This window comes from Scyliorhinus canicula, chromosome 15, assembly GCF_902713615.1.
Source record: "Scyliorhinus canicula chromosome 15, sScyCan1.1, whole genome shotgun sequence".
Classification (NCBI taxonomy): Eukaryota; Metazoa; Chordata; class Chondrichthyes; order Carcharhiniformes; family Scyliorhinidae; genus Scyliorhinus; species Scyliorhinus canicula.
Window position 1 is genome coordinate 110,240,382 of NC_052160.1, and position 12,027 is coordinate 110,252,408.

The 12,027-nt window shown below is 45.9% G+C and overlaps 1 protein-coding gene across 1 annotated transcript in view; it reads right to left on the reverse strand.

The window, feature by feature from the left end:
• Nucleotides 1-12,027, reverse strand: part of LOC119978492 (metabotropic glutamate receptor 4-like) — a 1,510,615-nt gene that overhangs the window by 1,159,241 nt on the left and 339,347 nt on the right. Inside the window, exon 3 of the mRNA XM_038820161.1 lies at nt 7,377-7,593. Within this exon, the coding sequence (XP_038676089.1) occupies nt 7,377-7,593 (217 nt within the window). The remainder of the gene's footprint in view (nt 1-7,376; nt 7,594-12,027) is intronic.

Consider the following 12,027-nt stretch of genomic DNA (forward strand, 5'->3'; position numbering starts at 1 on the left):
TAAGGCTTGCAAGTCTCTTAGAAATTCTTCTAGCCATTCTGTGGGGTGCTGGCGGCGAGTAGTAAAGACGTGGCATGCGTAGACCTCATTGACGGGCCTCACGTACATTCTGTCGAGTAGGGCCAGGGCCTCTGTATATGAGCCGGTACAATTAAGCTGAGTAGATATACGATGGCTCACCCTTGCGTGCAGTAGGCTGAGTTTCTGCTCCTCTGTAGTTTCCGTGGTGCTTGCTTCAGCCAGGTGGACCTTAAAACATCGGAGCCAGTGTGAAAAGATTTATTTCGCCTCTGCATCCTGTGGGTCGAGTTCCAGTCAATCAGGTTTGAGGGCTGATTCCATAGTCGTTCCTTATTGTTTCTTAAGATGATTAAATTGACGAGACCATCAATTCATGCGACAAGTGGTTAGAATACTTGAAAACAGTGGTTTTAATCGTCTTACAACAGAGCCTGCCTGTGACAAGATGAACTCCAGATGAACTGGCAGGCAGGCTCACAACATCAACCTTTATACTTTCGGTTAAGGGGAGGAGCCATGGCTGGAGCCATGGGCGGAGCCAAGGGTGGAGCCCAGTACAAGCTCCTCATCTCCCCCTATGGATAGAGCCGCGCCACTACATGTGATCTAATACGAGGTACAGGCTCAACACATGTTGTACAATACAGTGTGGATTATTAGTATTTATAATTCACCACACCACGTTATTGTGTTTCTTGTATTATATTCACTGTGCTGTATTGTAAATGCCTGGGCTTGTCCAGGCTGGCTCTGTCTGTGGCTCCTCCCCTCAGGGCTTCTGTATAAAAGTGGCAAGTCTCCGCCTCCGGACCCAGTTCGAGTCCAGAGGCAGGAGGCTTGCTGTTTTGTGTATTAAAGCATCAGTTACGTTTATCACACGTCGTCTATTATTGATGGTGTATCACCCGCGCAGCCCATTAATTTGGTATCCTGAGGAATTGGGCTGCATTCTCCCAAAATGGGATTATGTCCCCACTCCGGCATTAAAACGCTAGCATTTCATTCTCAAGAATCCTTGGACAAAGGTGAGACAATTCACTGACCTGTAGGGGGCTAGCAGGGACCCAGAGTAGTTCACCAGCTTTAGCTGTGGATACCGGTCCCCACACTTCCAGTTTTGAGTCCGCACAGTGGCAGCTTCCAGCGGCCGCGCCGAGTGCCATGGTGGACTCAGACCGCGGAGGCAGATGATGAATGTAAGCCTCCCCGATTGGCTGCGCACTTGAAGATCCGACCGTGCCGAACTTTCCCCCAGCTGCCTATAAGACCCTGCCCGGAGCCCGATAGCCCCAGCCCCCACCAGGGCGGTTGGAGACTGAGTCCGCAGCCACCATGCGAGCTTCCCGAATGGTGATTGGTGGTTAGAACCACGCTGTCGGGAACTCAGCCGGTCGGCAGCGGAGGATCGCTGGGCGGGCCTCTGGCAATCGGCCGCCAGTCACACGGAGTACTCCGCGAAAACACCGATTTTCACGTCCCAGAAAAATCACCGGACCTGCTCCGGACCCGATTTCGGCGTGAAATTGGATTGTCTGCCCCTGTGCCAAACGTGATTTTGGCGCGGGGCTGTGGCGAATCCTGCTCTACGACTTTAATCCAATTCATTGGACACAGTGAGATTTATCCAACCTGCCCACATGAAAATTAACAGAGACACATTGACTATGAGCAGAAGGTGTCTTGGGAATGTTCTCCACATTGTTCTCCCCACACCCATCATCTGTACTCCTTAGGGAATACGTCTGTTAACGCATGTTAGAAATGCAACTGCCGGGATGCAATTGAGAATAGGATGATGGTGTGATATCATCTGCTCTAATGTCCATCACTGAACTCCTCTGCCAGGACCCACTGAGGTAAAACAAGCAGATCCAGCTTTCAATTTCAGGGAAGGTTCCAAAATTAAATGTCAGATTCAACGAGGTGACCTACTGTGAGGAGAATAGGAGCAAATATTAACTCCCTGCTGTGAACATAAACATAAGACTCATCACCAATATGGCCTGAAACTATGCATTCGGCATAGGAAGGTTTTAAAGGAATCTGCACAGTCTCTTGGAATAGAATTCTCATTTGGGTAACGGCGGCTATGACATTAATGCTGGATATCCCTCTGTATTTTACTTTCCTTGATGATTATGAGGAGGAGGAGGAGCAGTAGCAGCAACAATGGGGCAGAGGGTGGTGCACCTGAGGAGACTAAAGAGAATAACGAGTTATTCAGGTGCAGGAATATATGGCTTATTGCCAGTACCTGAGGAGACTCAGATTATGAGAGGATTCACTTCATACTTTATGCAGAATGCTGGGACCCCGACTGTAGCTGTCTTCCAACAGTGTCTTTCTGTAGAGAGGCTTTATGTCATCCTGACATGTAATGCACCAGGATGCCTCAGGCCTAGTGTAGTGGGATCCACCGCACCATTTTACTGTTAGGGTCGCAATCTCCGCTCAACTTATTCGAGGAGACCTCCAGCAGGAATGATATCACGGAATTCTGTGCCGTGAGCAGGTGAGCCCATCCAGTGGTTTGGTCCAAAGTCCTGGACAATAGCACGTGAACCCAGGCAATGGATGTAGTGGCATTATAGTCCAGCCAAACCTAATTCTCACCTGACATTGATACATGGACTTTCCACCTCATAAGTGTTATAAAAAGACCGTTCATTTTAATCAGATGCAGCCACGCCAGGGCATCCTCTGAAACTGCAATCAGGCAGCAGCCCTTTTAAGTAGCTGTTGTTGAACCGTTACCATCCAACACGCCAGTCTCTCTGCTCCCCTCCTTACTACCCTACCCCCCACCAACCTCCACCCCCAGTCGGGGCATCAGGAGGGAGATCCCGGAGTCCAAACACACCAGGGACTGACAAGCAGGCTTGCCCTGGCTTGCTCCTTCCTGATGGTTACCAGCTTTGTAACATCTGCTGCTCCTGGTTCCGACGCGGCAGTAAATGGAATCCGAGGCCACGGCGGACCAAGCCGGCTGTGCACACTTCATCTCTGGGACCATGGCCTTCTTCCTGTAGAAGCATGAATTCTTCCACCCGCTCACACTGCTATAAGCAGCTGCTTAGCAGGCCTCGGCTCCTCCTCACGAGAAAACCAGCACCCATTGGGCACGATAGTCGCCATTCTGTTACTCGCATATACTCTTCTCTCCAGCCATATGTCACAGCTTAGCCTTTAACCTTCTCAACAGGAATAAACAGGCAACGTGTTGATGAGCACCTTATACGTACACAATCTACATCAGTCGCCATGTATGGCATATTCATTTATCTACTTAAAATAACATTTTAAAATATCCTGGATTGCTTTCTATAGCAATCCGGAGATTGAAGCCGAATCCAAAAGACTCCCGGCCAGTATGGGACGATTGGCAACTCTATCCACAATTTCATCATAGTGACTGATGCTGTGTGCACTAGTTTGATGACCTCGGCCTGTGGATCTTCTAGTTGCTGTCATTTCTCACCATCTCTCTCATGCTCCTTCTGCTGCCATTTCCTTTCTCTGGTGCAACAGATACTTCAATACTGCACCCAATTATTGACAGGCCTCCAGTCTGAGCCTCGCAATCATTATACAAATCGATTGACCCTGGGGTATCAGCGATGGAGTCGATGGATGGGTGCACGTGTCCACTTGAACTGAATGAATCATTGGAAAATCTAGGGCATAGGGTGAGATTTTCCAGTCACGCCCACCCGAGACTTGAAATCCCCACCCGAGGTTAACCGATCTTTAAATGGTCCACCATATTTTCCATCCCGCCCGCAGCAGGCGGACTGGACAATTTACCCCCATAATGTTCAATAGGAAATAAACGGATTGAGAAAAGTTTGTGTGTTTATATTCCACATTGTTGTAAGAAGTATTAGTGAAGTGAAATATTTAGCAACTTTTAAGATTGCATACACATGCTGTTAGAAATTATAGAATTGTGGTAACGTAATGTGAGCACGGGAGTGGCTGCGTTTCGGTGAGATCTGGCTCTGTTCATCTTTTAACCCTTTTTTATCCATTTGCACATTTCTTTTATGTCTTTTCTTGGCATACAAATTGCTTTATATTTCATTTCTGCTTTCTTTGTGCACCGGTGGAGTGATAACTGCCTTGCACCACAGTTGTTATTCTGAACTTGCTCTCTGATAATTATGTCGTTGTCTGTTGATGTTGTCAACTTATTTGCTTGCAGGGAAGTGAATTAGTCAGGTGTGATGCACTAAATCACACTGGTTATCCTGATTTTAAAAGTTTATATCATGTTAAGCTGAATGTTGAATTCATGACTTGTGCAAAGTAGCCTTAGCCAAATGTATCCTGGGGAGGAAGACGAGCAGAGCTGGAGCAGCAGGATGCGTGCAGGGTTTGGACTGGCAGGATTAGTTCTGTCCTCGCTATGTTCGAGGAAGGACGCACCAAGTTAGAGCTTTTTTTCTGGTTGTGCCTTTTTCTTCTTCAGGCCCAGCCAGACTGTGTATTCGACTGTTGAGGACTGGGCTTTGTTGAACTCCCCTTTAGGGAGGTGTCGGTGCTTTCTTCTGATATGAGTCTCTCTCTTTGACTGTCCTAACTGCTGTCAGAGCTCTTGTGAGTGAGGCCGATTCGAGGGGTTAGTTCTGACAGTTCTTGTTCTTCTTCTTCACCCTTCTTATGGCTTTGAGAGGTTTTGCGGGTGTTGTTTCTACTTCTCTCTTCGTATTGTTGCGTGTGAGGACTGTCTGTGGTGGTGTTGGATGGTTGGCCTTGGTGTCATGAACACTCAGATATTGGCCTATGTTGGCTTTGGGATCCCTAATCCTTTCTTCTTTTGAGTGGTCCTGCTTGTGGGGGAGGGGAGCTCCCACAGTTCCGGGGGAGGGTCGGCCTTCACTCCCAGGGTGCTCCCCAATTTGAGGGGATGGCCTGATGGCCCTCCCATCCTGGAGTGTGTTTACCCCCTGTTTACAATTGGGACCAGTTTATCTTTTTGGGTCTTGTCTCACGCTATCCTGCTGCCCTCTTGGTACTGGTCTTGATGATCCGGTAATCTGTTTTCTCCTTTGGTCTGGGGCTGGGGGATGGGATTATGGAAGTTCGGATTCTTGCACTTGGCTCTTGTTCTTTCTCCCTCTTTACTTCTTACATGAGAGACCTTCGGCCGGATATTAAGATTTGGTTGTGCCCAGACTCCTCTTTGCCTTTGCTTTTATTGTTTTACCATCTCAAAGGTATAGGATGTCTGCCTGTTCTAGTCTGGATCTGAAGAAGAGTTAAGTTGCGTTGTAAGAGTTAGTCTATTTACCATTTGTACTGGCGTTATTGGGGTATTGTTCTCTTCCTCTGTCATTTTGTTTTATAACCATAAGGTAAGATGTCGGTCCAAAATATTGCCTCTATCCTGTTTGGATGCAGACAGGTCATTTATCTGCAGAAGGAACATGTTGGGGATTTTGTTCCTGATTCAACCGGCCTTATTTGTTCCCAATTATGTAATGTCTATTGTTTTGTGCTGTACCTTACTCTACATCATCACCTAGAGCTACATTTTTGCTTTGTTTGTTTGAGGCAATTTCTTTGTGAAAACTTGACATTTTAAAAAAGAAGAAATGTTAGAATGTGTTTTGCTTGTAAATGAATGTTTTAGGAAGACTTTTAAAATTACGCTCAATATATGAAGGGTTTGTAGCAAAAAGGGTCATGGATTTCTAAGACCATCCCCAGCCTCACACTCACTTTAGCCCTGAACTTTCTTTCTTCATTTCACCCCTATGTCCCCTCCATTTCTTCCTGTTGCCATACTTCTTCCTTTTCTTTTACAGCAACAATAAAATGAATGGTTACCATTTTAATATCCATTTACAATGTCTCCAAATCACTGTGCACATTTGGGGGAATCAGTAAATACCGTGTAAATTTATTTTCCAAACGGGCTTAATTGGATCTATACTGCAGTATTCAGTAGAATGCGAACAGGGATAACAAGTGTGAAATAAGTCTTAAATAATATTACAGAAATAGGTTCCGTTTCTCATCTTTGATCATGAATTGCTCCCAGCAAATAAATTGAGTTTTTCTCGGTTCTTGTGCTCTAAAGTTAACAAGTACTAAAAATGCTCTTGATGAAAGATCTATAAGAAAAAAAGCATATCAAAGCCTCCACCAATATCTGAAAATATAATTGTTTGATGATGTAAAAGGTTAGTCTGCCGATGGTGCAATTTTCAACAGCATGTAAAGACTTGCTTTGAGAAAGGCAATTGGCTAAGACTACGTGTACTCAGGATTGCTCTAGTACCATTTTGATTGATGTTTGAACTGGGCAACTCTGATTTTTTTTTATTCCTAATCAAAAAGAGCCTTTACTGTGCATTGTTCTCTTTACATATTAGTGTCACAGCCTTTAAAAGTCTTCCCTTTCCCCATGTGAGCCATATGCGCAAAAGTAAAAATAGCTATGCAGGATACAATAATATGAATATCCTCCAATTATACCATTCTACAACAATGTTCTATTACAAGGTAATGCACAAACAAATGCAAATTTATGCAGAGCCTGCAATGTCACTTTGTATCAGTGCTAGTAGTCACAGTAGGTACAGTTTGTACAACCATGAAACTGTTCATCCAATTACTATCTTCTTTTACTGTTCTGTCAAGAGTTCTTAATATCAATTAAGAAAATTCACTCATAAGAACCCATTAACTCAAAGGGAATCTGTTGGAATATGCAGTTCATTTGTCCATGATGCACATATTAGTTTCTTTTGTCTTTGCTCCAATGATGTGGAGATGCCGGCGTTGGACTGGGGTGGGCACAGTAAGAAGTCTTACAACACCAGGTTAAAGTCCAACAGGTTTGTTTGGAATCACTAGCTTTCGGAGCGTAACTCCTTGTTCAGGTGATGTAGGAGCTACGCTCCGAAAGCTAGGGATTCCAAATAAACCTGTTGGACTTTAACCTGATGTTGTAGGCCTTTGCCCCAATAAGTGTATTTCCTGGCCATTTAGCGTCAGGCGACACCTTGTGATGCCAAGTGGTCACAATTCTGCATGAAATAGTTCAGAAAAGAAAGACTTTTATTCCTTATTTTGAATGGCTTTCATAATGTCCAGAATCAACTTATGATGTATTTCTCAGGTTCACTTGAAGCTATGATTCACATACTGTCGAGAAACACTGTGGTTTCAATGCCAGCAAAGTCCTTCCTGTTGTGACAGGGAAGGCAGCTCAAACAGCGCAAGTCTTTAATGGAAACACAAAGGCTTCTCTGCTTCATCCAAAAACTGCCTCATAATCATCTTTTCTTGATCCACTTATGACCATTTTGTTACTTCACTGATGAAAATCAATGCTAAGGAATACTGACCGTCTTCCCGAGATTTCTGTATGAAGGCTTCCACTCCACTCTCTCCGTAGCTTCCCTCAGAGGCAAGTGTGGAGACATAATTCCATCGTAACGCTTTGACAATATCAACCATGGCTTGTGTTTGAAAGGTGTCGGATGGGACCACACGAGAGAAAAAGTCATACCTGCTGTTATCACTCAGCTCTGGGGCTGTTGATGCATAGCTTATCTGAGGAATCTGCAATAGAAAAGAACAAATGTGTAAAAATGTAATTTTTTTCAATGATTCCTTTGAAACATTTGACTCTTTTCCCCTCAAAATAAAATGTTTGTCATTGCTGGAGTATGGGGTCACTTTTCCCTTTTTGGTACCCATATCAGCACCCCCAGGCTGAGCAAAACAATGAATGGAGATCCATCTATTTTGTAAGAACAAGGTGACTAAACACACTCCTCAGAATAACTTGTTCACATTACGGGTTAACTATTACATTGATGCAGCATCTTAAATTGGCAAACCTTCCTACCCGATAATTTGACATCTTGAATAACGACATGGTATAAATGCAAATTAAAATTAAAAATGAAACAAATGAGCTCAATGGTGCCAAAAAAAGGGAGATATAAAAAATAATAGTGGGGCCAGAAAGATCAGAGGTGGTGCCAGAGCCCCACAAATAAGATTGGAACCTCTGCCAGCCTGGTTTCTTCTCACCTCCTGTGAATGCCAACTCGTACTCCTGACCCCAGGAATTACCTTGTTGCTGGGCAGGCAGCCTTATGTAGGGGGAGGCAGTGGTGTAATGGTAATGTCACTGGACTAATAACCCAGAGCCCCCGGCAAATGCTTTGGAGACACAGGTTCAAATCCCACCATGGCAGCTGGTGAAATCTAAATTCAATGTAGTCTGACAGTGAGCATGAAATCATTGTCAATTGGGATTTTTTAAACAGCCATCTGCTGCATGAATGCCCTTCAGGAAAGGAAGTCCGCTGCCCCTAGTCTGTCCCCAACCCACACCGCACCTTTCATACCCGAGATCAAGATTCTATTTGGCAGCCTGCTCCAAACAGGGAAATTTGAGGATGGCCAGGAGTGGTCGCATCAGCTCCTTAATGGGGACATGAATGGGCTTCCTGTCTAAAGCCCTACCCGCCCCACTGTGAAATTGCATCTGGGTTGGAGTTGGCGGGATTCTGGAGGGAATCACTTCCATCCAATTTTACGCTCCCTGGTGCGTGGGAGGGGGGGGGGGGGGGGGTGGTGAGCGTAAATTCTGGCCATGGACTGCAGCAAATAGCAGCTGACCACAACCTTCTGACGGGCAATTAGGGATGGGCAATTCATTCTGGTCCAGCCAAAGATGCTCACATCCCCTGAAAGAATTTTAGAAATAACAATTGGAGACGCAGTTCTAAATAACTGAGGGTGAGGGGAAGGCCTTGATTAGATTCCCACCTTCCTGGCATAGCCAGCCAACCAGTCAGCTGGCGTCTGCTACCAGTCAGTTACTAGCACCATGTCTATTAAAATCTTCCCGAATAAGACTGAGGAGGTTTAACAGCAAACTTGTTCTATTTTGTATTCTGCAGTGAGTTTTGGGCTTTGGATGCTCAATTTCTTAAGGACAGAGGGTGGCATGGTAGCACTGTGGTTAGCACAGTTGCTTCACAGCTCCAGGGTCCCAGGTTCGATTCCAGGCATGGGTGACTGTCTGTGTGGAGTCTGCATGTTCTCCCTGTGTCAGCGTGGGTTTCCTCCTGGTGCTCTGGTTTCCTCCCACAGTCCAAAGATGTGCAGGTTAGGTGAATTGGCCGAGCTGAATTGCACTTAGTGTCCAAAAAGGTTAGGTGGGGTTATTGGTTTACGGGGATAGGGTGAACATGTGGGCTTAAGTGGGGTGGTCTTTCCAAGGGCCGGTGCAGACTCGATGGGCCGAATGGCCTCCTTCAGCACTGTAAATTCTTATGATTCTATGACTAAGGCAAGATAATGGGGAGCTGGTGGGGTGGGATTAGAATCAAAGAAAGGGGTAGAAAATAAATCAGACTTCACATGAATCACTCCAACATGAATCGCTACAACATAATTAAGAGGTTGGGCAAATGTTCATTGAAAAACCTGAGTGACAAGAGGATTATAGCGTTCCCTGCGACACTGGCATCAGGAAACCTCAAAGGTGATTAATTGGGATTCTCAGAAGCACAGCAGCGCCTTTTATTGCAAGGTATTCGAGACAAGAGCTGGTGGGGTTTTAATTAAACTTTGAATTTCATCGGCTGATTTTGATCTTCAGTCGTCTGCATGTAGAGCCAGAGTTTTGAGCCTTTCCCAGCATTTCACCAAACACAACCAGTCGCAGCTGCATGACAGAATGACCCATTTACAACATCAACAATAGCTCCTCTCAGGTATTTGTAACGATCTGCTGAATTCAATGACTTAACGCGATAATGAGACAGCATATTTTGTTGGACAATGTTCACACCCACTCAAAGCTTTCCTGACTTCTCAGCATGGTAATGTCCCTTTTAAAACTAGACTATACAAATGCGTTTGACATTTATTCCTTTGAAATTTATTGCTACCTAACGCTGGAGTCTCCCACATGTTCTTTGCAGCTTCTATTCCACAAGAAACGGTTTCGAGTGCACAAAGCGTCACTTCGTGAACCCATCCAGCAGAGTCTCATTACTCTTTAGTTAAAGGAATAGTGAGCCCATTGTCTCTGAGGTTTATCTCAGAACCTGTAATGAAGTGTGGCAAGTTGGACATCCTTAGAAGGCTGGTCCCTTCTATTGAACTGAAAAATAAAAATAATAACCCTGCTGTTAACAGCAGTCCTTCTCCAGGTTGATGGGGTGAACTGACCCTTCTTTGTCCTGCTCCTGACTTGGTTATAACAGCGTTTGAATTTAAAAGGGAGATAATTTTGCCAATTTAACGTATATTTAACTTTGTATAGCTCAGTAAGGAGATCATTTTATTTCTAAAACTCACTCGAGTAAAGAAGTAGAAATTCTTAGCATTAAGTGACATAAATATGTCCAACTGGCTACTAATGCAAAGGCAACACATCCAATCCCCTCCAACATGCATAAACAGAAATAACATTTCAGACCTAAAAATTGGCCATGTGACAAGTAAATTCAGTAAATAATATTCATGGATTGTCCAGATTTTTGCTTCCACCTGAGTGGTTCTGGTCCACAGAAGCTCATTGGGGTCAAGGGCAGGATTCTTCCAAATCCCCCGATAGCCCGATGGCGGTGTAAAATAATGGCGTGAACCACTCTGGCGTCAGGCCAACCGGAAGTTGCGGAATCCTTCACACTTCGGGGGCTAGGCCGGCGCCGGAGGGGTTGGCACCACGCCAACCAGTGGCGAAGGGCAGGCACGAGTTAGCGCATGTGCAAAACCTCAGGCGTGGTTCCGCGCATGCGCAGACCGACCGGCGTATTCTTGCGCATGCGCAGGGGGTGTCTTCTCTGCACCGGCCATAGTGGAGCCCTACAGAGGCCAGCGGGGAAGGAAGGAGTGCCGCATCAGCACAGGCCCGCCCGCAGATCGGTGGGTCCCGATCACGGGCCAGGCCACCGTGGGGGCCTCCCCGGGGCCATATCGCCCCATGCCCCCCCTCCCCCCCCGAGGACCGCATCAGCCAGCCTACCAGCCAGGTCCCGCCATGTGGTACCATGTCCATTTCATGCCAGAAACCGACGGCCACTTAGCCCATCGGGGCCCGGAGAATTGCCGCTGGGCGCTGCCAATGGCCCCCGACCTGCGTGGTGTAATCCCCGCCCAGCCCGAAAACCGGCGCGGGAGCGGTGGGGCGGGATTCATGCCGCGCCCCCCCCCCCCCCCCCCCCCCCCCCCGGGATACTCCGACCCGGCGGGGAGTCGGAGAACCCTGCCCAATGGTATTGATTCAGAATTCTCCTTTAAGAAATCTCATTTTGCAGCAATGAAATCGTCTGGTGGGGTTTTCTAATCATAAACAATTCAGCTTTGATGAGCAAGGTTTCAGAAGAAAGAGAGATGGGTACGGCTGTTGTCCCTGTGGCGATCTCTCCCTTACTATTCAAAAATCCAATATCAACCCAAGAGTTGCATCATGTGACTGCTGAGAGCTTTGTTGACTCTGTGTCCTCATAAAACAACATATGTCCTTTGCAAATTTAACATAATAGTTGACGTGTGCTATAGTCCTGTGCTCAGGAAAAGTATCCTTTTCAAAAAGGTTCAATACCTATACGTATGTCCAACCAATGAAATTCTAAAATAATATGTCCTGCCATTAATATATTATAAATTAATATTTATAAAACTCATCTTTAAAAGACTGTCAAATATACTGTAAATCATCAAGAAATAAATTATGATTTTCAACCTTAAAATAAGAGAAGAGGCAACTCTTTCTGGAACATATTAGTGAATGCTGATTGTTAAAAACTTTAATTGTTTACCTTTGATACAAAGCCAATGGGCGGGATTCTACCATCGGGCGGCTAAGTGCTGACGCCGGAGTAAACACGGGAGTGCCCATTGCGGGACCCCATTCTCACCCACAGGGGGATAGTATGGCGCTGGAGTGGCCTATGCTGCTCCAGCGACCTGAACCCGGCGCTGTGGGGTCCGCGCATGCGCCGTTGGGCTGGCGCCAACTAGCGT